Here is a 27,484-nt window from a genome sequence, read left to right as displayed (position 1 = left end):
TATTTTTTTCTATTAAAAAATATTTTATTTAATCTTCTGATTACGTTTTAAGATGTATGTTTCACCTTTAAAAGTTAAAAAATAGTTTATTGATTAAAACTACGCCCGTTATAAACTTATCTTCTTATCCCAATTCATTATTGCGTGCACGTATGAGCTTTTCTAAGTTAACCTTTTGCTTCAATAAAAAGTTGTTTAACTTGTCTATATTTAATTTAAATTTCTTTAATAAATACGTAGATGGTGATGTTACTATAAAACTAGTAATCAATGAAATTTTTCTTAGCTGTTCAAAAAAAACTATAAAACTAGTTTATCAAACACACATAATCAATTATTTCTCATCATAATAAACACTCCAATATAAATTAAATCCACAATTTTAAAAAAAAATCAACGCACAATCCTTCTTAAGTTCCTATCTTAATTAAAGTTATATATATATATAATATTCGCACTGTACTCTTTAAATGGCCTAATTAGCCTCCTTGCTTTAATATTAGTGCATGATTATGGTGCCAAATTTTTTGTTCCTAGATATTGAAGACTCGTAAAGAAGAATGGTGATGTATGACAATGACTTATGACACTTGGCACTTAAAGGGCATGCATGCATGAGTAGTGCCACGCATGCATCATGCAAAGATAGTAAAATTTAAAGTGGATTTGAGTGAGAAAAAAAGAAGCATATAAGCAAGCTAGCCAAGGCACATGCATGAGTTATGATAAAGAAGAAGAGCAAGAAGGAGGATACGACGTGATCTTTGGAGAATTTTCGACGATCAAAGATAAGGAAAGCGAGTTTATTTTATTTATTTTGCTTCTCAAATAGAGTTTGAACGTATTTTATTTTATTTTTCTTATAATTATTTTATTGATATGAAATATCCACCATGTTTGATTGGATTTAAGAATAAAAATAATAAAGATGAATTATTACAGTAGCAATATATTTTAAGTCACAAATATTTCTTAATACTTGAAAAAAAATTAATTTTTTTCTGTTACTTTCTATTTGTTTTTTATTTTTACCACTTAATTTAAAAATATTTTAGATAAAATAATTTTGGCAGGATTCTATATTTATAACCTACCCTTAAAATGTTTTATTTTCATTTTTTTCTTCTATTTTTTAGTTTTAGGTAAAGCAGGAATGACAACTGGATTTTTTTTAAAAAAATTCTTCTACTTATTTCATTTTTTTCGAACAATTTAATAAAAATAAATCAGTATATTTTTAATTAAAAGGAAAATTCACATAATATTTGTATACTAATAATAAAAAATTTACTTCATTTAGTGTCCACTTTTACCTCTTTTATTTTAGTTTTAGTAAATTTTTTTTATGTCTGTATTAATTACTAGAGAGATTTTTTATTATCTTTTTTAGCAGAGACACAAAGTGTATTTTTTTCCCACTAATTTGAATAAAAGAAATAAATATGAAAAGGATGAACAGTGACAGCACAGTGCCACTTTGAAGTGTGAAAAGGTTGTAGACTTCTTATTTCACTGTGAAGTGGTCATGTACCATAGTGAATTTTGGTTATTTTATTGTATTTAATTTATGATTTGATTTATTATTATCATTGGTCAAGAGATGTACGTAGCATTGTAAATGACTAAAAGGTAAGATGTTCCATTCTCAAATCTCAATGTTTACGCTCTCAAATAGTCAAATGATTTGTTATAATGTTTTATATAAATTAAATCAAAACATATTCTTTTAACAATAATTAACTTAATCTCTCAATATTCCCTCTTTTTAAAAATAACCCGTCATTCTTAATTTTTAAAATTAATTGTGTATATCTTCTTTATTATATTAAATATATTTTTTTTTACAACGTGTTACACATAACAGGATTACAACTTGATTTGTAGTAGTACAAGAGAAAGAAAGAAGAGAAAAATAGTATGGATTTCTGGAAGCTTTTTGTGATTGCATTGATGCCAAATCTGAAAGTACTGTTGATTACTATTGTTGGCACTTTCCTTGCAACTAATCACTTTGACATACTCAACGTAAATGTCAGGAAAAACATGAATACTGTAAGTTTCATTTCTCTCCCTCAATCACAACCAAAATAGTGTTCCAAATTTAGTCATTTGCAAATTCCATTGCTAATAGTTATTGCTCCTTGTAAATGCTAAATACTAAAATAATAGATCTGATTTTCTCTATGCTTATTAAATTAATGTTTGTAATATACAATGGATCTCGATCCCAATATATAGTTTTTAATAAAGTTTAACTTACAATGGAAACTATAATATGTATTATGTGAGAGAATAAAAGTGAGAAGTTTTTTTAAAGGAACTAGGGTACGTTAAGTGATGGGTAAATTCGGTAGAATACATGATGTTTGAGATTTTATTTTCATTGTTATTATTGTAAAATAAAATTAAAATAAAGAGTCATTTAAAAGAAAATTGAAAATAATTAAGGGCATGTATCTGTTTGAGGTCACACTAGTAATCTTCACGTGCTGATCCAGGATCTTGAGATCGAACGAGAGTTTTGAGTTGAGAAGTAAAAGGAGAGGTACTCGTAAAAGACACTTTGACGTTTAAGTTAGGACAAACACAAATATCAATAGTGACAATAAATGAACAATAACCATATCTTATTTTATGTGATTATTTATACTGATCATAATAGACTTGGACATGGTAGGCCTCATTCCTTGATTACCAATTAGGTAATATGATGGTTAATGATGGATTATTCCTTAACCTCGTGCTATCCTCGTTAATTGTATATCAAGATTCAATAGCATCAGTACCTTAGGAGACTTAAATTGCACACTTTGGATTCATTTGTCTCGGCTCCCAATATGGTTGAGACGATGGGGAAGTCGAAGAGTCACGTCTTTTGGGCCCTTAGATTGAATAGATCTAATAGTTCGTAGAGGTGTGTCATTTAGGGTTTGCACTCCACGTACACTATAAATTGGGTTAGGGCACCACTTTGCGCACACTTATGCTTCTAAGACTAAGAGTCGAGACTAATAGTTGAGATGGAGACTAAGAGTTGAAACTGAGAGTATAGACCGAGAGCATCGCATTATTCGAAAGGTACGTGATTTTTATTTAGAATGTCGAATGCCAAAGGGGTTTTGCGTGCCAAGTTAGTGGTGGTTAGCTCTTCTTTCGGGGGTTCAAAGTAAGTTGTCCTCGTCGAGGATCAAGTTAGATTCGTTATCATTACCCACACTATCTAGTGACTATGCATCATCATCGAATGCTCCAGGAAGCATTGAGGTTGTCCAATAGGGTGACCGAGACAAGAGTGAGGATGAAGAATCCTCAACCTTTAATTTGCTTCTGAAGGTCGACCTCGTAGCTCAGCACGAGTTTCTTCGAGCTAAAAGTACCTGCCCGTGGCTATTCTAGGCTATGAGTGGGTACACGAGGAGGTTGCTAGCATGTATTCTTGCTATACTGATAAGGCTTCCATCGGGTTGCTGGTTACGACTAACAAGTTCATCAAGTTTCGGGCTATTGAGGATCCATTCCCATATCATCTTGCAGCCTGTCGGAATGACGGTGGACCTAACCCAGATTTTGTGTTTCTAGGTCAAGAGAATTCACTATAAAAATACATAAATTTTTAACGGATATAATTAGTTAGTAAAAGGGAATATTCATCGAAAAGAGAGAATTTTTGACAGATTTTCAACGGATGTAAATCCGTCGAAAAAAGGGGCGTTGAAAAATTTTTTTTGTCAAAAATAATTTAATCTATCAAAAAATTTTGACGGATGATTCTGTGGTAAATATCCGTCGATAATTTTTGACAGATATATCCGTTGAAAATTACTGACGGATATATCTGTAAAAAATTATCGACAGATATTTTGTCAGAAATTTCATCGGAAAGTTTTTATTTAATTTTAATAAATTTATTAATGTAATATCCCTCATATTTGACCTCTCAAGGGCTTCATTCCACGACACTTTACTTTTAAGCGTGTTTTGTTCTTACTCGCATACTTTCTAGGAAACTTTCTAGAAGGTCATCTGTTCCTACTAAATTACTCTAAGTCAAGCACGCTTAACTATGAGGTTGTAATGAGATAAGTTACCGAAAAGTAGATACATCTTGTTAGTATAAGTAGTTCAAATTAATTTCTTTAAACTATCATCAACTATACAATCTCATACTTGTACAATCTTAGGGTCCCTCTCATTCCAATGTGTTCGGAATGTTACAAAAATATAATAATATATATAATAGTTATATTATATTTAATTATATTAACCAATAATAATAATTGTACTATATTTAATTAATCTTTATTTGTATATAAACTTACTTTTATAATTAACAATCTACTTATTTCTATTTAAAATTAATATTATGATACAATTTAAATTTTTTATTATAAATTTAAGAGTTTAAATACTATTTTATATTTTTTAAAATATTATTTTTATAATTTATAATGATAATATATTTTATAAAATTATAAATATTTATTTATTACATATTTATAAATTAAATTTTAATATTTTAAATAAATTATTATTTAACTTAGTATGTTTATTTATCTTAAATCTAAGATATAAAATTCAAAAAATATATTTATCTTTATTTTATTTTCTAGTTATCAACCATTAATAAAATACTAATTTAAAATCTTATATAATTATATCATAATATTTTCGTATCAAATTTAAAACCATATATTAGTTATACAAAAATATCAAGTTCATATAGTAAATTGTCAATAAGATTCTAGTTAAATAATTTAAAATAATTTGTTTTTTCAAATATATTTTTAGCAAATAGTTTATTCCAAAGCCAATCAATTTTTCTCTATATTAATTATTAGTAAAATTAAAGAATCTTTAATTTAACAATTGGATCAATGAAATTCAACATACACCATGAGTTATTGAGTAGAATAACTTTACTAATAGTTACTTTGTGAGTCATTTGATTCCTCCTCCTCTCTCTCTCTCTCATATATATATATATATATATATATATATATATATATATATATATATATATATATATAGTCTTTTTTATGTAACAATTTATTAAAATATATATATATATATAGATATTTAAAATTTTATTGATCTTTTTTAATACATGATTGTCAATTTTAATCATCTTTATTGTTACCAAACAGAATATTAAACATTTTCGATATAATATTAAACATTTTTTACTGATCAAATCTTCGGTGGAATATTAACCATTTCCGACGGATATTCCATAAAAAATCTCTTGTCAAAAACCATGAAAAAATTTGATTAGTAATATTACCAATGGATTTTCGTTAGTAACATTTCGTCGAAAATTTTTTACTTAGGCATCTGTCGAAAATTTTTATAAAAAAATCTTACATTTTTGAAAAATATAAAACTGTAGGAAATATTCTATCAGTAATATAATTTTTCCTATGATTTTTTTTCGTTGTTAAAATCTATTAGAAATATAAATTTTCTAATAGATTTGTATCCGTCGAAAAATATCCATCGGTAAAATCTTTCGGAAATATAAATTTTTTGACAGATTTGTATCGTGGAAAATTATCTATTGGTAATATAACTTTTGTTACGAATTTTTTTCGTCGGTAAAATCCGTCGAAAGTACAAATTGTTTGACAAATTTGTATCCGTTGAAAATTATTTGTCGGTAAAATTCGTTGGAAGTATATATTTTCCAACAAATCTGTATTCGTTGAAAACTATCCGTCGATAATATAACTTTTTCTATGATTTTTTTTCCGTCGATAAAATCCGTCAAAACTATAAATTTTCTGATAGATTTGTATCTGTCTATAATTTGCATTTTTCTTGTAGTGATTGTAAATACCAGTTTTTTTTAAGTTTATGATTATTTATTCTGGGACTTAGGCATCATACTGTTGTTCAACAAGTTCTTCATGGGTGTGCTTTGGATTCTAAATGTTGTGCCGACATAGTTACATCTGAACAATTGGGCAACAATGCAAGCATTTCAACATTTATTGCTCCTGTCCCTCAGATAAAGCAAGGTGGATTTCTCTTTTTTGGAAAATCGACTTGTGCATATTCAAGCCTTATACTTCCTCCTATAGAAAATTCAAGGTGGGATTCCTTCTATTGGACTTGAGTCCATTGGAAGTATGACATAGTGTCGATGTCGTACCTTTCCCCTGAGGAGAAGACAAACCTCTGCTTTCTTTTGCATCTACGTTAGTGTCTGGCGTGTCGGCCTTTGGTTAGGTTGTCGAAGTCATTAAAGATACTTCGTAACTTAATCGGTACAACATCCTTCCTTTAATTAACATTACTTACTTGTGTTATAATTGATTTTCACTAGTTTTCTGTCAGCATCATGGTGAGCAGCGATAGTGACAACTTGGAAATCTAAAATCTCATCAGTTGCTGAGTCTGAGAGGCCATTGGGTGTGGAGTGTCGACTTCGGGGGTGTTGAGTAGAGTTCTGGTCCCTCCTCCAATTGACATTCAACTTGTTCGAATAGATAAGAGGGATAAAGGAAAGGGAAAAAGCCCCAAGGATGCACGCTCACACCGACCGGGGAAGAAAAGGTTTGAAGATGTTGTGGCCGAGGAGGCAGTCTGAAAGATGAAGCAACAAAAGTTTCCTACTTTGGTTGTTCCTCAAGCTTTTGTTGGGCCTAGTTTTCTGGTTGTTGAGGTCTATGCCCAAGACTACTTGAGCCATAATTTGAATTTTGAAGAGGGGCAGGTGTTCCTTGACCAACTTAACTTTGCTCATAAGTGGAGTTATTTTTGCGAGTTGTAGGCTCGATCTTTGGCCTTGGTTTATAGCATCATCATGGAGCCAAACACTAAGGTCGAGGAACTTCAAAATAAGCTGATCGACTCAGAGAAATCTATGCAAGAGACCTTGGAAACTTTGATTGATGCCCTTACTAGCAGCAAAAAGTATGAGACTAAGATGAACTGACTGCACCGAGTGAATGATGACATGATGTTGTCGATGTAGAAGCTTGAGAATTTGGCTACCAATGATGCCAACGAGATATCTCGGTTAAAATGGGAACTGGAGGGCGAAAAGAAATCTTGTGAGTCTCACCAGGAAAGGGCCCAAAAGAAGGTTTTGTCACAACATGAGGCAGGCTTTGCGCAAGCGTCTAGACAGGCTCGATATTTTGGTGAGTTCTGTCATGATTTTTAGTTTGACATCATGAGGGACTTCTATCATGGGCCGCTAGTGAACTTGACGCAAATCCCTCCTAATGAGCAACCCGAATCCGAGGCACCCCTCCCTCGTCAAGAGCCGAGTCCTGCAGGTGAAGAGGAGACAATCTACAAGGGGGGAAGAACTTGTCGGGGAAGCGGAGGGTCGATTTCAGGGGACGAAAATGATGTGGAGTCTCAGATTCCTCTTCTATTCTGATGTAATGTTGGGCCCATAGGGCCGATATTCTGTAAGTTTGGGCCAATAGAGCCTTGTTTAATTTTGTGTACTTTGGTCGATAATGCCTTTTGATAATCAATGTTGATCATATGACCTTCAACTTGTGTTGCTATACTGATGCTTGTAACTTAAGAATTTTACCAAGTTATGAAGTTACCCGAAAGTTTACGTGAGGTTTCGTTTAACATGTTAGTCGATATTAAGTGTGGTCGAAAGAAAGTGTACTTGAGAGGTATCTCGGGAGGGAAACCTTGAGATTTTTTTCGAGGTGCATCCTTAGTTGAGAGGTATCTTGGGAGGGAAACCTTGAGAGATTTTACAAGGTGAACTGTGTTTTCATTAATATATATGACTAGTGCCTTGTTAAAAACCTTGTCTGCCAAAAACCCTTTTCACAATTTTATAAGGGAAAAAAGGTTGATCAAGGAAAATAATACACTACTTTTACAATGTAGGGCTGGGCTATAAGAAATATACATGGAAAAAATCCCTAACTATAGTATGTTTTGAGGTGTGTCGAATTCCACATTCTCGGAATGACCTTACCAGATAAAGCTCTTCCAACTTGTAGGCTCCATTATTCAAGTTTTGTTGAATTCTAAATGGGCCATCCTAATGCGTTGCAAGCTTTCCTTCATGTGGATTTTGACCGCCGACCCCTATGCTCTCCATACTAGATCTCTCTTTTGGAACTCCCTTGGTGTGAAGGTAGAATTGAAGCCTTGAGTCATCTTTCTCTTGCAAGCTTCTACAACGATCTGGGCCTTGTTTTGGGTTTCATCAACAACATCGATCTCGACTCGGAGGGATTGGTCGTTTGTGTCTTCATGGAAGTGTAGACGTCGAAAGGATGGTTCTTTGGTCTCCACTAGAATAATTGCGTTGGTATCGTATGTTAGCCAAAAGGGTGTTTCCATGGTAGTTGACTGGGGAGTACATTGGTAAGCCCACAAAACTTCAAGTAGCTATTTGACCTAGGATCCCTTGGAGTTTCCTAGACCTTTCTTTAACTCAATGAGAATCACCTTATTTGCTGCTTCTACTTGCCCATTGGACTGGGGATGTTCAGCCAACGTGAACCGGTGACAAATGCCCAAATCGTGCATAAACTTGTTGAGCTTCTAATTATTGAATTGTAGGTCATTATCTATTATTAGGGCATAGGGGATGCCAAAGCATGTGATGATATTTTCCCATATAAATTTTTGAACATTTTGTGTTGTGATTGTGGTTAGTGGTTCAACCTCTATCCATTTGGTGAAGTAGTTTATGGCCACAATAAAAGCTTACACTGTCCTTCGGCAAGTGGGAAAGGTCTGAGGATATCTATTCCCCAATGTTCGAATGGCCAATGGGAGCCGATACTGTGCAATTCTTCAGCTGAGGCTTGGATGAGATTATCATGCTTTTGACACTGCAAACATTTCTTCACAAATTAAGCACAATCAATCTTTAGGGTCGACTAGTAGTAGCTGACCCTTAGTACCTTGGCTGCTAAGGTCCTTTCCCCTAGAATGTGATCCGTAAATCCCCTCGTGGATTTCTCTTAACACATAATCAACTTGTTCTATATTTATGCATTTCAACAGAGGTGTTGAGAAGCCCTGTATGTATAACTCACCTTCGACCACTGAGTATTTCGCTGCTTGTATTCAGAGTTTTTTGGCTGCTACGGTGTCTGTCGATTCCTTTTCGTGAATAATGAAATCCAAAAAAATTTTCATCCATGTTGCCACTAGTTCGGATACCGACATACATTCTTGAATTGATGTGCTAGGAGTTGAGAGTTCTAAGTGAATGGTTGTTCAATGTTTTCCTAGTTTGCGACTACTACTAGCCAAGCAAGACAGTTAATCAGTGTGCTCATTATTCTCACACGTTATGTGCTTTACCCGAACTTTGTCAAAGTTGTTGCACATTCCACGAAAAATATGGTAGTATTTCAGCAAGTTGGTGTCCTTTACTTGGAAATTATCATTACCTATTCGACAACAACCTTAGAATCAGTCTAATAGGTCAACCTCTTGACCCCTACTTCACTTGCCAATCTTAATCCAGCTAATAGCGCATCATATTTGGCCTGATTATTGGATGCCTGAAAATCGAAGTGTAATGACTACTTAAGGGCCAAACCTATAGGTCCTTCAAGGATTATTTTCGCCCCGTTGCCTTGAATATTATTGGAAGATCCATCTACATGCATTGTCCACATGTCACTTTTGAAGTGTCCGGGCGGTTGGAGCTCATTGATGAACTCAACTAGACAATGAAGTTTTATTAGGCCTTTCGGTTTGAAAATGATATCAAACGTAGATAGTTCGGTCAACCATGCCATCATTTGTCTTGCCAATTCTGATTTTCTCAACATTTTGGCAATTGTGCAGTCTGTGCGCACAATGACTCGGTGGCTTTGAAAGAACTACCGAATACGTCAGGCAACATGGACGAGTCATAGCGCCACCTTTTCAAGGAGTTGGTATCTTCCTTCGGCTTCATGTAAGACTCGACTAACACAATAAATGTGCTATTATTTATCTTTTTCTTGCACTACCACCACACTTATTGCTTCATTTAAGATAGGTAGCTAGGTAGACCACCAAATCCAAGTCGGGGCTTGGTTTGGAAAGGATAGGAGCAGTGTTGAGTTGTTCCTTAAGTATCTGGAATGCTTTTTCACAACTTTCTAACTAATCAAACCTGCTCGCCTTTTTTAATAAGCCAATGATGGGTCTAGTTGTTTCGGCCACACACGGGAGAAAACAGGATAGAGATGTTAACCGTCCGACCAGCCTATGAACCTCCTTAATGTTTTGGGTGCTTTTCATTTCCAACATGGCTCGACACTTGTCCGGATTGGCTTCTATTCCTCGTGCTGACAGCATGAACCTTAGGAATTTTCCACCTGATATGCCAAAAATACACTTTTCGGGGTTAAGTCTCATATTATGCTTGCGGAGCTGGTGGAACACCTTAGTGGGGTTGACAATATCTGTGGGGATATTGTTCGACTTGATGACCATATCGTTGACGTACACCTCCAAATTCTTCCCAATTTTATTTTTAAAGATCTTGTCCATGAGTCTTTGATAGGTTGCCCTTGCATTCTTCAGTTTGAATGCATTACCTGGTAACAGTAGTTCGTTGAATCCGTTATGAGAGTTGTTTTACCTTCGTCTCACGGGTGCATCTAGATTTGATTATATCCAAAATATGCATCCAAAAAGGTCAACATTTTATGATGACCAACCGCTCTATCGACTAATCGATCAATGTTCAGCAGTGGGTATGCGTCTTTGGGACATGCCTTATTTAGATCGGTATAGTCAGTACACATTATCCATTTTCCATTCGGCTTCTTCACCATGACCATGTTTGCAAGCCACATGGTTTATTGAACCTCCTGGATGAACCTGGTGTCCACGAGTTTGGCGATTTTGGTCTTCACTGGTGCCTTTTTTATTACCCATCTTTTGTTTTTTTTGGGAAATAGGCTTTGCTTCTCGTGAAGTTAGATGAAAAACACATAAAAGGGGGGGGGGTTGAATATGTGTGTGTGTGAACGAAGAAATTTTGACATCATTTTTGCAAAAAGATCCTTTTTCGTCCAATAAAGATTATTTTGAATACTTAAAGACTGTGCAGGATTGGCTTAACAAAAGATTTTCCATCTGAAAGTTTATCGTCTGCACAAGGAAAATGTTTCTTAAGGAATATTAAGTTGAGCACGTGTATTTCACGTCTGAAAAGAGTCATAGTGAAGAAAAGCAATGGACGAGATTTTCAATATGATATATCAACTAAATGAAAGTGCGTCTGAAACATAGAAAAATAGTGCAAAGACTTTTATACTAGTTCGCTTAGACTGAGCTATGTCCAGTTTCCTTCAATTGAATGGTTCCACTAGATTTTCAATGAAGTACAAGTATTATCACCACTTCTGGTTTGCCAAGTATTATCGACCACTTCTTGCCCGCCAACTTCACTCGTCAGTGCTAGTATTCTTTGATCAGCCTCTTCAGGCTCGTAGTGAGTATTCTCGACCACTCTTGGTCCCAAGTATTATCAACCACTCTTGGTTGGCTAACTTCACTCATTAGGTCTAGTATTCTTTGTTCAGCCTCTTCAAGCTCTTAGTGAGTATTGTCGACTCCTCCTGGTCCCGAGTATTATCAACCACTCCTAGTTGGCTAACTTCACTCATTAGCTCTAGTATTCTTTGTTCAGCCTCTTCAGGCTCTCAACGAGTATTCTCGACCACTCCTGGTCCCGAGTATTCTCAACCACTCTTGGTTGGCTAACTTCACTCATTAACTTTAGTATTCTTTGTTCAGCCTCTTTAGGCTCTGAGTGGGGATTGTCGACCACTCTTGGCCCGCTAACTTCACTCATTAGCGCTAGTATTTTTTGTTTAGCCTCTTCAGGCTCGTAGTGAGGATTCTTTGACAAGCCTCTCCAGGCTTTTACAAGTATTTTTTCCCTAGCCTCTTCAGGCTTTACAAATGATAGATAGATGATTTGGTTTGAGTGTTTGGTTTACTCTCACAAAGAGGATAAAAAAGTTTGCTACACTCACTAAGGTGTATGTTCTTAAGTTACACTTAAAACTCCTTAGTCTACAGATAAATACTATGTTGTACATTTGACACTATAAGCTCTGTCTCTGGTTCCATTGCTTCTTGGGCTTGAAATTACTCTCTTCACCAACCTTTCCAGGTTTGAAGTCATGACATATATATAGTCTTGTAAAATTTGCCCGTTGCAAGTGTCCATTGAAGTAGGATGTAGTTGTTCATGACTAGTTTGATATTTCATTTAATGCACAAGATCTTGCATTAAATGTTGCTTCTTGTTTATAGACATTACGTGAAGTCTTCTTCGTTTTGTTAGTAGCAATGTCTGACTTTAGCTGAGACCTAGGAACTTTTTGTCCTTTTCCGGTGGCATAGCTGTAGAGGCATTGTCTTTATTTGAAAAAGTGATGTACTTTTCTGACACATGCACGCTTTTACTTTTGCGCTTGTATTTCTTCTTTTTCTTTTCTTCATTTCAAAGAGCGATCATATTGAGAGCTTTTGTATGATTGTAGGCGATGCCTGAGTTGTCCCTTGAGACTTGATTCTTCAAATGCTTTCATGGCAGTCTTCGTCTGCGTCTATTAGTCCATGTGCATCTCAAGTCTTGATCTTCGTCTGAGCACTTGTCAACATCGTAGATGGACAGACTTTGTTTCTGTTTGGAATACTTTTCAGTTAGTGCTGTCCTTCGTATGATATTTAGTTGTCTTTCTTCTGATCTTTAACCAACCTTCGTCTGAGTTCTTATGTTGTGCTCTAGGTTATCCTTGACACACCTTCATATGATATTTGATTTATCATTGTCTAGCGCTTATGTCTTACTATATCTATCATTTGACTTGCTTTGTATGATCCTCATGAGGTGCTTTTCTTTGACTAATCTTTGTCTTGTACTTGAAGAAGTTTCGCCTATGGTCTGTATCGTCTGAAGCTTGATCATTTTCCTTCTTGTGCTAGGCTTGGCTTCGTTTGACCTTTCCATCTGATGCTTGACGCTTTTACCCTTTATCTTGGTTCTGGTGTAGGAAGTGGCACATGCTCTATTCTTCATCTTGCCTGTACTTATGTTTTTCTGAAACACTAACACACTTGTTAGAAATAACAACATGTATTATATTTGTCTCATTCAAAACCTTGCTAGAAATTGCTTTGCCTGACTTAACATCTCGGCGCATAGAGTGTTTGTGGCACAAAAAATCGGGGTTTATGCCCGACATATCTGAGGGAACCCATGCGAAGAGATCTTTGTTTTGGATGATTACATTGTTCAACATTATCTTATTTGACTCCAACGTAAGTAACCTGTGACTTTTATGCACCAACACATAAAGATATTTTGTCCTTGGTATGTTCCACCCGTTCGTTGTGATCCATTCTAGGGTCCAGGTCTAAGGCCAAGGAGGCTGATACTAAAGGGATAACGACATTGACTCTTTTCTACTCGTCTTCCACTAACTGGGTCATCCTTAGACTTGCAAAGTAACACTCCCTAGCTACCTTCTAATTGACATGTATAGTGAGGATCCTTCCTATTTTTGATGGAAAATTCATTGCCAAGTGTGACATAGAGGCTATCGCCCCTAGAGCGTTCAACGATGGTTAGCCTAGAAGTATGTTGTAGGATGTATTGTTATGTACCACCACGTACTTCACTTGGACGTCTCGGTAATCCTTGTCATCAAAGCATAATCGAGTGAAAAGCTTGATGTACCCTTTGGTATTGATCCTTTTCTCTTGAAAAGTCAACCAAGGGCTCGTTGTAGAGAACAAGATCCTTTTCGGGAATCCCTAACTGTTTGAAGGTATTCTAGTACAGTATGTCGGTCGAGCTTTTTTGGCCAACTAGTGTTTTCATGACAATGCAATTGGGTATCTCCACATTGATCATCATAGGGTCATCTTGGACAGGATCAATCCCTTAGAAGTCCACACCCATGAAAGTAAAGGCCAACAATTTTCTTATTGCTCGGTGTTCTACCACATGTACTACTCGGACTGCTCTGAGGTGTCTTTTTTGGGTCGAGGAGGTCGAACCTCCACCCGCGAATCCCCTTGCAATGGTGTTAATGAATCGTCTGGGATGTGTCCGAGGTTCTTTTTCTCTTTTTTCTTGAGATCAACTACGTTCCCTACGGGCTTGTCTATCCGTTCGTCGTTGCTCACACTAGTTATGTCGAGGCCTGTCATTGTGTTGGGATGAGATCAAGTCTTCAATTTTATCCCTGAGGGTTGTGCATTCTTCGGTGGAGTGTCCCCTTTTATGATGTTATCGACAAGACTTGGTGGGGTCGACACGAGGAGGGGTGGAGGCTCGCTTAGGCACTACCAAGACTTTTGATGCCAGGGCCTGGTCAAGTATTGTTGCTTGAGTAGTGTTGGGAGGTGTATATTGTGAATATTTTGGGCCTCGCACATGTCTCTCACGAGGAACTAACTCCTTGCCTCGGCTTTAGAATGAACTCTCCATAGGTTTGTCAACTTTTATGGTAGCCTTGGCTTATTCCTGGTTACGGAAGTCGGCCAACTCTTTCATTTGCATGTATTTATTTGCTCAGTGGCGATGGTCATCCATTTTGATAGGTGGCTTCTTACAGATAATATTGACGAAGGGTCCTAGCTTCAGGGTAGTGGTGAGGTGATGAAGGGCTACAACTGGATTAAGGTCTTTGATTTCCAAAGTGGCCCTGTTAAATTGGTCCACAAAGGCCCAAAGTAATTCCTTCTTGTCCTATCGAATGCTGACTAGTGCCAAAGAAGTCAATTGATGAGGCCGGCTAGTTGTGAATTGTATGGTGAATTAGGATGCCAATGTATGGAAGGAGTTGATGAATTAGGTGGTAGGCGGGTGAACTAGCTCAATGCTCTTCCCTTCAATGATGTGTGAAAGATTCAACACAGGGTAGTGTCATCATTGGTGCTAAGTGTCACTTGTGTGAGAAACACGTTGACATGTTCATCGAGATTTGAGGTGTCGTCGTATTTGTATGATGGAAGAGACTTCCAATGGTCTAGAAGTAGAGCTTGCATGATGGACGAAGTAAATGGATGGCGATGTGCGCTTATTGGGACGTTGTGGATGGATCGACCGATAACTAGGGTTACTGAGAGAACATTTTTGGGTATGGTAGCCGAGGCATGAGGGGTAGACATATGATATCTATGTGAGTGGAAAAACCCCCTATGTTTGTGTGCATGTCGGTTGGGATAGTCTCCAAGAAGGGTCTTGGCTTTTTAGTGTGGTGGTTTCTTCTTTTTAGGCTACCGATTCCCTCGCTTCCTTCTCTCTTTGTAGTCGCATGGCGGCCATTTCCTCCCTCAAATGGCAAATGACCTCTAAGAGGTTCATTTCATTAACCACCTCGACATGGTTTTCCTTGAATCGGGGATCTTCAACTGTAGTGTTCTTCCTAGTGGTTACTATAACACTAGCTTGTTGTTTTAGAGCTTTTGCTTTGATCCCATGGTGGGTGCCAAAATGTACTTGTCTGAGGGTACACTAGTAATCTTCACATGGTGATCTAGGATCTTGAGGTCGAATGAGAGCTCCGAGTCAAGAAGTAAGGGGAGAGGTACCTGCAAAAGGCACTCCAACGCTCAAGTCAGGACAAACACAAATATCGATAATGACAATAAATAAATAGTAACCATACCTCATTTTATGTGACTATACTGACCATAATGGGCTTGGACATGGTAGGTCTCGTTTCTTGATTTCCAATTAGGTAATACGATGGTTAATGATGGATTATTCCTTAACCTCGTGCTATCCTCGTTAATTGTATAACAAGGTTCAATAGTGTTAGTACCTTGGCCTCTTTGGCTTTCAGCCTAACCAAGAGGGTGAGGGCCACCTTCTTGAGTGAGGATCGTGTCTCGATGGCCTAGACGTCGGAGGCGATCGAGCCTGACTTATCTCAGAAGACTTAAATTGTGCACTTTAGATTCATCTGTATCGGCTCCCAATATGGTTGAGATGATTGACTCGCGTATATTCATGAGTCATGTGTATTCAGATGTCTCGACAATCAATATGGCTGATAGGGTTGAGATGGTCATGGCTGAGAGATCTTGAGTTGAGGTGGTTAAATAGGTCATTGCGTGACACGTGGCATATCGTGTGGTGTGACACGTGGCAGCCTATTCCCTTCTAGTATAGGGCACATGTATTAATATATAACAATATTTGAGAAAATTATGAAAATTAAATTATTTTTATAATTTATTATAATGAGAATTAAATTTTGTTAGAGTAATTTTATTGCAAAAATGATTTTGAAATATTTAATTTTGTTTAAATATAACAAAAAAATAATTTTTATGTAGTAAATGAACTACAAGAAAAAAATTGTTAATAAATAATTTTAAATTTTAAAATTTCAGCATCATAAAAATAACTTAATTTTTAAAAAATATTTATTTACAAATTTAAACTATTATCTCAATCACACAATATTTAAATAAAAAAAAACAACTGAATTTAAATAATAAAAAAAACAGCTGAAAGATTTTCAAACACACTCATTCTTATTTTCATTTTCTAGCTTAAAGCCAAATGTTTCCCTAATGGCTGGACTAATATTTTCTCAAAATTGGAAGTGAAAAAATACTTGATATATGTTTAGTAATACAATTTTTTATATGAATCTGATATTTGAATTTCTTCATATGCAGATGGTATATTTTGTCTTTTCTCCTGCTCTTGTTTGTAGTAGCTTGGCTAGAACCATTACTTTAAGGAGTATGATTAAGTTGTAAGTTTGTTTTTGTATTTTGACATTGATCTTCAACATTAAAAATTTCTTTATTTAACTAGTTGGTTTGATAAAGATAGTTTGATTAAAAATTTATGCATTTAATTAATTAGTTGCTTTAATAAAGATAGTTTGATAAATTTATGCAGGTGGTTCATGCCGGTGAGTATTTTTCTGACAGTTGTTATTGGGACAGCTCTAGGATGGTTACTTGTTAAAATAGCTAGAGTTCCCTATCATCTTCGAGGCCTTGTGATGGGGTGTTGTGCTGTAGGTACGAAGGGTTGTTTACTATCATTGTTGTTTAAGAGTTAATTTGAATAATCTTCTAATACTTTCTAGGAAAAGAAAATAAAAAGGAAAAAAATAAAATAAGTTTCTTCAAAGTTTAAATTATCTTAATTATAAGTTAAAAAATATATTTTATAAAAGTTAATATAAGAAAATTTTTAGAAATTAGTTTATACATAAGTTATAATTTTAGTTTTTTAAGAAATTAACTTCATTTTTTTCTTCTCCTAAAATTATTATTTTTTAAATAAAGTTTAGGTGATCAGGGCATCATAATAGGGTAGAGAAATTCCAACTAAGTTGACATCTCAAGACCTACTAATCTAGCACCTCTCACTTGAAAAAATAACATAAATATAAAATTCAAAACAAGAGCATGAGAGACTATACCAAAACCTATGAAAAATTAGCAAAACCTGAAGGAAGGTAAATCACATTTGGATATTGATAAGAGTAGGCAAAATATTCCACTAAACAAAATCATCTCTATTTGCTAAACCATATCTAACTAACGCATTTGGACATTGATTGCCTTCACGAAAAATATGCGAGCTCCTAAAGGACATTGAAGAACAGAGTTTTATACAATGCTTCCATCTACTAAGAAGTGACCAAGGAACTATATTAATATTAGAAAAAACATATAAAACCAATATGGAATCACACTCAAACCAAACACTGTGTCAACCCCTCGCAAATGTGTGTTCAATTGCAAGCACGACCGCCACAAGTTCTGTCAATTTTTGATTAAAAATTTTATAGCATCATGTCTCATAATGTGCCTTCTCTCACCATTATTATAACCACATCGATTGAACTTATGAATCACAATGAAGAGACACAAGAGATGTAGGTGTCCCCCATAATAGAACATTTGTCATTAGGTCTCTCAACTATTCTACTGACCTGTTAGTTCAAATGTTAAGAATTTTTGTTCCACTATAGACCTTGCTATACATGTTTGTTAATGTTGATTTCAAAGAAATAACACCACCTTCTAAAGTGAATTTGTACTCACTAGTAGAACTTACTTCACCATTAATTGAAATCCAATTTGCATTACAAAATCCCTCTAAAACAATTGAAAAAAATGTAAATCCCAATTCATAGTACCATTAGATACTTTAAAAGACTCAAAAGGACATTCCAATAATCACCATTAGGATTATGAATATATATACTCAATCTACTTATAACATCTGCAATGTCAATTATAGTGTAATACATGAAATACATAATACAACCAATTATTTTTGCATACTTAGATTAAGAAACATTAGTTCCATCATTTTTCTTAAGTTAAATACTAACATCATATGGTTTTCTATCACATACAACATTAAAACTATTGAAGTTTCCGTAATAATTTATCAACATAATTAGTTTGATTTAAGGAGAAACCATTTTTAGTTTTTTGAATTTTAATACCCAAAATTACATCATCTTTTCGTAGTCCTTCATTTCAATTTACAACATAAGAATTCTTTAATTTCAATAGCCACTTTTAAAGAAATTCCAAGAATCAAGATATCATCAACATATAATAACACAATTAGAATCTATGATTTTTATACACACACAAGAGTCTAAAGTATTTACTATAAACTTCATACTATTGTTTAGGTACCTATTTTAAACAATACAAAAAAATTTTAAGCTTACCTTATGCTCTTGTCTCAGTACAATGAAACCTTCTGAATGCTTATGTATATTTCATCTTTTATATCTCCAGTTAGAAAAGTAGTTTTACATCCATTTGACGTAAAACCAAATTATGAATTGTTGCTAAAGCAATTTGCAATATTTTTCATAGTGTCTTGGCTACAATTTCCACGATCTCTTTGCTTATCCTTTGATATCATCACTTGTAGTTGATTCCATCATTTGAGTTTTTGCACACCAGACAAGATAGAATATATTAAGCGACAAATTCATTAGAACAACATAATTAAAAGAGAAATAGTTTTCTTTTAGATTGTTATAAAATATTAGTAGAAAATAAATAAAAAATAATACTATGTCGTTGCACTAGCCACCACCTTAAAAGAAAATCATGGTGAACCTCTGTTACAACCCAAGATTTGGTTTGTTCTCTAAGATTTACAAAACATTTTGTTTGAACCGGGTACTCAAGGCTAAAACATGTTAGAGCTTTATGAACAATATCCCAAAGAACACAAAGTAGAATAAGTAAAGATGTGTAACTCACACTACTCTAAGATCTACTCTGTCACTTTTTATATAACATATGAAATCAATCTATTAACAAATATTTAAGAAAAACTTTTAATACCAATAACAAAAAAAGTAATTAATATGCCAACAATAATAAAACATTTAAAATATTAATGATAAAAATGAAATAATTAAAACCTATATACCATTATTTCCATAAGTAACATGAAAACTTAAATGTTTTGGATTCTAATGAAAACATTATTTCCATTATGTTTTGGACTCTAATGAAAACTTAAATATATATATTTTTTTAATTTCCATCCTCAATTAACTTGTATGCTAAATAAGAAAGTTAGTTATGATCAATTAATTTAGTTAATCGATCTCAATTAAAAATATATTTTTCTTAATCAACTCTACATTGGATTGGTATTAATAATAAAAAGTGAATTTAGAATTAGAATAATAAAAATAATTAATGTATACCAAATAAAAGTAATAATAAAAAAGAGTCATTAGAATTAAAATCTCAAGGTATTTTTTAGATCACCGGTATTCAACATTAAACAGGGTAAAACTAGTTATTATTTGTTTATATTTAAGGTACTATTTATGATATTTTTTTATATTTAAGTCTAAAAAGAGTTTTTTTTAGTGTCCTCAAAGAGTATTCGCTATTCTTCATATTATTTGATGTTTAAAATTTTAGTACTGTATTTAAGAAATATAATTAATATTGTTATATTTTATAAAAATTATTATGATACATGGGGTAATTTGATGTGTACAGGAAATCTGGGAAATTTGCCTCTTATCATAATTCCAGCTATGTGTAAGGAAAGAAGCAGTCCATTTGGAGATGTGGATGTTTGTTACAGAAACGGACTGGCATATGCTTCCTTGTCCTTGGCAGTATGATACTAACTTAGAACATTTGGAAATTAATTAAAAAAGAAAAACTCTTCAATATGTTGTTTATTATTTGGTGAAATTCGTGTGAGACTTTTCAAACAAGTGATTTCAATATTATTATATTTATTATTGTCATTTTGTAAGACTTACATGAATTTTACTTGATTACAAAAAAAAAAAGTGTTATGTTTATTCAGTTAATTATTATGTACGGTTGATGGTATTTTCTAATCAGAAATTTTACTTTGATAATATACATAAAAATGTATATTAATTATGAGATTTGTACTTAAAAAATTGTGTTTAAATTTTCTCCTTTATGAAATACTCTTAATTTTTTCATCATATTTGTGCCTTTTCAGTTTGGATCCATTTTGGTGTGGTCTTATGCATTCAACATTGTGCGCATATATTCAACTCAAGAAAGTTCTACTGCTATCAAAGTTGATGATGAATTCACAGTAAATCCAACATCTACAACAGAAACTGATCCAGAAAGTTTTTCAAAATGTTCCACACGAACAATTGTTACAACTGAAGATAGATCACTCACTAACAATTCGGTGAATCAACTTGAAATTGAAACTACAGTGCCAAATGGACAAGGAGAGGTATATAGTTAGCTTTGTTTGGCTTTTAATTTAAGAGGTATATAGTTGCATTTATAGTTGCATTAGTGCGAGTTCTTAATCAAATAATGATAATTAGTGATTACATTATTTTTTGCTTGAATTTTTCACCCTTACTAGTCTTTAGACTCTACCATTATTGTCTAGCCACTACAAGAAAATTGTCATATAGTGACATACACTCTATAATGACATTATACATATTACTAAAAATTATTTTTATCCACACAATAACTACAATATATGTTGGTATATTATTAAAAGTGTGGGTATAGACTATAATGACATACAAAATATGTTGTTAAATCTCATTCAAAATCAACATTAAAATTGTGTGTAACTATATGTCAAATAGATATATACCTACATATATTGTACCTATAATAACACTTTTTATATGTCACTATATGTAATATTTCTTGTAATGAGCTTCACACAACATACCTATTTTTAGTTTTTTTTTCCTTTGATTTATAAGAAATGAATTAATTGTACTTTTGGTCCCTCTATTAACAATAAAATGTGAATTTGTGAGCCCTTCATTTTGTGTGTGCGAATATTCAATCTCTCACTATTTCAGTTATGTAATTTTAGTTTATTTGATAAAATATTAAATGTAAAGTTAACATATAAAAAAAATTGTACAATTAAAATATAGTATAGCAATCAAATTCGCAACAAATAATATCTACTACTATATTTAACATCTTTAACAATATTTGTCTCCTTATATTTATTATAAATTAATATTTTTTATCTCAATATTATTATTTCTAATTATTTTCTAAAATTAAATCCAATCTCTAATTGTAACATTTGAAAAAATGTTTGAAAAATATTCATGATTTTATTAAGTTTACAAAAAATTAGCAGTTATTAAAATATTGTAAAATATCACTTTGATAATATTTTAAAAAATATTTTTATTAATATGTAAAATATTGTTAGATCTTTAACAATATAGACTTTATCTTGTATTTGATAAAAATGTCACAAAAATATGTTAGTAACATTTATTCATTATTTAGCAATATTTTTTTAATGTTGCTAAAAATCACATATTGTTATTGTAGTGAGGGCCAAATTTGAATTTAGATAGTAGGTAAAATGAAATATAATTAAGCCTTAAAAATGTATTAGCTATACAGTTTAGACTATTGAATGGAATAAACATTAATGAATGGTGTGTTTTGCATTACTTGCAAAATGATTGATCTTACTTTTTTTTAATGTTTTACGTACAGAAGGAAACGTTATTGAAATACCTAAAGATAAAGTTAACGAAGTACCTACAAATGTTAAGAAAAAGGAGCAACTTGAAGTTACTATTTCCACCTACATTGATTGGAGCGGTATGTGAAAAATTCTCTCATTTTACTCTCTAAACTTGTTATTTTTTCATTAATTATTCAACCACGAGTGGAGGAATAAAGCATAGAATAATGAGATATAGAAGTTACAATAAACAAATCACCATGACATTCATATATTGGTTTTTGAACAATATTTTGTGTTGAAAAGCCTCAAATAAGGCTAGACTCAAATCAAATTGTTTCATTTACCAATGGGCTTTAATAGAGGAGTTGGGCCTCTACAAAAACGCAGAAATTTCTTCTTGCACATGTTGTTCTGCCCCATACACCCGTCATTTAAATAAATTTCCTAAAATACCCATATTTTAACGACACATTAATTTTGAAACACTTAATTTAGATATTTTTTTTTATCTCTCTGAAAAAAACATATTTTAGATGTCTTTTTATTCTTCCAAAATAGGTGTTCCAAACTGTTAGATGTACACCTGATTTTACAAGCCTGGATTATATAATTCAGAACAAATTTTATATTCCAAATCGATTGTTTTGGACAATGAATACGAGTGAAGTGTAAAGTTTTAATTGTTCTAGAATCCAATATGGATCATTGCTTATCCGAAATAACCAATCCAAAACAATGTTAATTCGGAATAGGTGTTCCGAAAAAGCACGATTTCAGATTGATGTTTCAGATAAGTATTTTTTTTAGAATGTGGTGTTCCGGATTGTGTTTCAGAAATACAAAATTCTAGAATGGGTGTTCTGAAATTAAATGGTTCTGAATTGGGTATTCCAGAATGTAATTTTTGGAATGGATGATCCACAAATTACTCGAAGGGTAATTATGGAAAGTTAATAAAAAAAAGATGGGTGCATGACTTAAAAAGGACGGGTACAAGAAGCAATTGCCCAAAAAGGTTATAGTTTTCAACCTAGAGGCAAGTCCTCATTAATTTGCAACGCTAAAATCAACATATTGATCAAACATTGACTCAAATTCATTTTCCACAACCATCCAACACATGTATGAACCTATTTTGATGAATATTGCTAGTACGAGGTTTGAAACTCTAAGATCAACATAGTGGTGGATGTGAGATAATATGAATAAAGTCTTAAGTTTGAATTAAGTTATTATTGTAATTTTGATGAATAAAAATATTAGTACGAGATTTCAGTTTATTAAGTGATCTTAAGTCTAAGTTAGGAATATACAACTGTATTAAATATTCAAAGGGAGAATTTTGTCACCTATAATAAACCTGCTCACCTTAAACATGAATGGTAGAGTATACTTATAATCTATTCAAACAATCATATACTACAACACTTACAAAGTTGTTATTGTATGATGATTCTCAAGCATATAGAAGGCTAACAATTAAATTTATTGTTAGCTCTGAAGTTTAGAAGCATTGTGATCTTGGCTTCTAAATGTTGGACTAGAATGTGCTACTATTTATTATGGTGGCAACAAGAAAGTATGATAAGAAATAATATTTTTCAATTAAAAATATTTATCAAAGATACTTTATATACCGTTCATTTGAGCAATTAATTATGTTATCATCTTTTTCCATCTGTTTACACAGATTGTTGGTTTGATAATTGGCATAGTCCCTCAGTTTCGAAATTTATTAGTAGGTGGAAGTGCTCTACTACATGTTCTTCAAGACTCTCTAATTATGATAGGGTAAGCTTCCTCATACTTCTACCATCAACATTTGGGTATATTAAGTTTAAAAAAATTATATATAATAAAACTTATTAAGTACAGTTTATAAGTATCGTTGTTTTTTAATCATTTTATCTAAAATATATGCAATTCTGATTAAAGAACAATATTAATAATATTTGTGATACTAAGTTAAGTTTTGTCTTTATGTATAACATATCAATATTACAAATGCTCCATTAATATTTAATTATTATTATTATTCTTAATTTTCTTACGTATCTACGTTTTTCTCTCTCGTCTAGGTTTTATCGAGCATGGTGGTGCTCATTCATAATTTTTCTAAAAAGAAAATAAATATACCTTATTTAATAGTACTTTTTCTTTTATTGCTTTACAGGGATGCGTGCGTTCCAATAATGACCATGTTGGTTGGGGCCAATCTTATTGAAGGTAATTAAAAACATGAGTTTATTTTATTTTATTTTGCAGAACTCAATTTTTCGATTAAGATGCAGTAGAAAGTAGGTTTAGAACAAACTTTATAGTTAATCCAATAAAATTAGTTTTTTTTTTTAAATTGAGTATTTAAAATGAAATATAGTTTAAATATTATTAAATATTATTATATCATTATTTAAATCTCATATATGACTAAAATTATAATTTTAATGATTAATAAATAACCAATTAACGAGAGATTGAAATTTGCAAATTTTATAGAACTAAAAGTTTAAAATTGTAAAAATAAAAATAAAGAAACTAAAATTGCAAATTTGATATTATAGGAAATCAAAACTATAATTTAGTTTATATTCTATTTTGTCTATATCTTAATAGTTACTAGACTTGGATTTTTTCCGAGAAGATAGAATACTTGTTAATTAGTTCTATTTGAAAATCATTGTGATGATGTAATTTGAATGCTTATCAGGTTTAAAAGGAGAAAGAGTGCAACTTTCACATATTCTTGGCATTATTGCAGTTAGAAATATTGCCTTGCCTGCTATAGGAGTAGCCATTGTTAAGGGTGCTATTCATTTTGGCTTGATCCATGGAGATCCACTATATCAATTTCTTTTACTGCTTCAATTTGCCCTTCCACCTGCAGTAGCTATAAGTAAGTTGTTTATGAAATTTAAAAATGAGTATTTGTTGTTCCATGTTGTATTTTATCAAATTGATTATTTGTGGAAAATATATATATCGGTTCAACAAATAAACTTTCAATAAATACCTATAATTGTATGAGATGAAAATAATTAAGAAGATAAAATACTGGTTCAATAATTTTTTCAATAAATATTTTAAATTTTGTTTACAAGTTAAAATAAATTTATGTAGTTTAACTTTTTTAAAACACTCATTTAGTTTATTCAAAAAGTTGAAGTGCGTAAGTTTATTTTAACTTATAAAAAAAATCATTTATTTTATTTTTCTTACAAATATTAATCGAAAAAACTATGCAAACATTGTCATAATATTATATGTAATCTCCTCAACAAATGAAAATGAAAGGAATAGGCATGTGGAAGATAAGATGATGATGGCATTCTAAGATATATTCTATCTTTAAAGAAGGATCATAACGAAGAGCTTCGCATAACAAAAAGGATTTCATTTTATTAAATTGTCCTTTATATGACAATGGTGCCATCATCATTTTAAGGCAATTTGAATAAGCATTTTGTGAATTTTGGGTGACAGAAATGTTTTTCCTCTTAAATATTCTTGTAAAATAAGTAACATTTAATTTTGGTCTTTGTAATTTTTATTTTTATTTTTTATCTGTCTAAATTTAAAATTATTACTTATAATCTTTATTATTATGTGATATTTATTATCTACTTATATAATTATTAAAATATTAAGTCATTATCTCAATTTTGATATCAACATTTAATTGATTCTTGTAAGTGAAATTCAGTCCAAAGCGTGCAAACAAACGAACAATATTTTTTTTTTTTGAATGGCACCATGATATCATATCAGCATGTAGTGCTTTCAAAAAAAAAAAATTATAGATCCTTGAAATAATTTTTTTTATCTATTTAGAAAATGATCATTAACAATAAAAAAATAATTATTTTAAATTTTATAAAAATCAAAATTAAATAAAAAATATTTTATTGAAAACAAAACTGAAATTTTTTCAATTTATAAAGACAAAAAAATAATAATTTCAACTTTTAGAATGATAAAAAATAAAAATAAAAAACATATAGAAATCGAAATTAAAATTCAATTATTTTATATGGACTATATATATATATATATATATATATATATATATATATATTAGACATTGAATGAGGGTAAAAAGTATACATGTTTTTTTAATTACGGTTAAATATTTCTCCACATACATATCCATTGATAGTATGAAAAATCATGTATTATTGTATGAATGATGATATTGTTATACAAATATTATCATCCACAATTCCACATATAGGACTTTATTCTTGCGGTGTTTGACCAAGTTTTTTTTGGATAATTTTGTTTGTTAAAAGTATAAGCTTCTCCGATTAGATTTTTTAATTTTTCGGTATGAAAAATTATTTTATTTTTCAGAACTTCTTTGAAATTGTATATAACCTAACTACTTGATCTAATGAGATTAAGAGAAGCCTAACAAAAGCTATATGTCAATAATCATTGTCTCATATTAATCATATTAATCTAACATTCAAAAAATATGACTTAATTTTTTTAATTATTAGAAACTAACATGACAATATATTACACTCTTAGTGACGGAAATGAGGATGGTTAACTCATATTTAAATGTCAGTTCTCTCTTACTAACAAGTCAATGTATTACATTTTTTTTACATATAATATATATATATTTGTATGGTTGGAAAGATGTTTATTCTATGATCTTCTCAGGTACATCTACTCAATTTTTCGGAAACGGGGAGGGTGAATGCTCAATTATTATGCTAGCAACTTATTCATGTGCTGCAGTGTCACTTACTCTTTGGTTCACATTCTTCATATGGCTTGTAATATAGTTACATTATATTGCCTCATTGTCAAAGTACATAAGAGCCAAGACTATCTATATATAGTTTACCTATATATTAAAATTGGTAAAAGGTGTATATAGATCCCCATATAGTAGAATGAAAGTGTGGAAAACATAATATGTAACTTTATGCTATAATTTGTTGTCGAGGGTTGATGAAAGAAGGGTGTAAGTGAGATATATAATATATTTCGTATACTAAATAAATATTCTTCCTTATTATTATTTTTCATTATATACTAGTTGTGTTATCCGTGCTATGCACGGACATATTGTTATATTTATTCATATCAATGTGAAATATATTGATAGAGCTTCTGTCTATGTGGAGTTTATAGGTAGCTTCCCATTTAAATAGACTAATATATATATATATATATATATATATATGGATTGATCTTTTTACTCTAGAAGTAAGTTTATTTAGACTTATTTCGTTCAATAACTCATATTCTACTTCAAATTTCAATGATCTAACCGTTCAATTTAAAGTTCTTAATACATAAATCAAATCTGCAAATTTTTAGAAAATTTGAGAATCATTTGATATTTTATTTCATTAATTCAAATTGACGGATAATCATAAAATCATTTTATACATTGATTCGAATTAATGAAATGAAGTATCAAATGATTTTCAAATTTTTAAAAAAATTACAGATTTGATCTATACATTAACAACTTTAAATTAAACGGTTAGATCGTTAAAATTTGATGTG

General features: G+C 31.8%; 1 protein-coding gene across 1 annotated transcript; it reads left to right on the top strand.

Annotated features, from left to right (window-relative positions):
• Nucleotides 1-456: 456 nt before the first annotated feature.
• Nucleotides 457-27,087, top strand: LOC109815154 (protein PIN-LIKES 3). Its single transcript, XM_029274725.2, has 10 exons — nt 457-2,052; nt 16,654-16,733; nt 16,883-17,007; nt 19,993-20,114; nt 20,477-20,725; nt 21,988-22,095; nt 23,652-23,752; nt 24,135-24,187; nt 24,669-24,854; nt 26,627-27,087. The coding sequence occupies exons 1-10, from the start codon at nt 1,918-1,920 to the stop codon at nt 26,749-26,751; spliced, it is 1,284 nt and encodes a 427-aa protein (XP_029130558.1). The 5' UTR covers nt 457-1,917; the 3' UTR covers nt 26,752-27,087.
• The last annotated feature ends 397 nt before the right edge of the window (nt 27,088-27,484 follow it).

This window comes from Cajanus cajan, chromosome 3 (assembly GCF_000230855.2).
Source record: "Cajanus cajan strain Asha chromosome 3, NIPB_CcT2T_4, whole genome shotgun sequence".
NCBI classification, from domain to species: domain Eukaryota; kingdom Viridiplantae; phylum Streptophyta; class Magnoliopsida; order Fabales; family Fabaceae; genus Cajanus; species Cajanus cajan.
The sequence above is the reverse complement of the archived record's forward strand: the minus strand, read 5'-3'. Positions and strand labels throughout refer to the sequence as shown.

What these genes read in the sequence shown, in the direction of transcription:
- LOC109815154 (XM_029274725.2), top strand. Translation starts at nt 1,918, where the DNA reads ATGGATTTCTGGAAGCTTTTTGTGATTGCATTGATGCCAAATCTGAAA. An exon ending in GACTCTCTAATTATGATAGG is followed by an intron (nt 23,753 to 24,134) that starts GTAAGCTTCCTC and finishes ATTGCTTTACAG; the next exon opens with GGATGCGTGCGTTCCAATAA. An exon ending in TCCACCTGCAGTAGCTATAA is followed by an intron (nt 24,855 to 26,626) that starts GTAAGTTGTTTA and finishes TGATCTTCTCAG; the next exon opens with GTACATCTACTCAATTTTTC.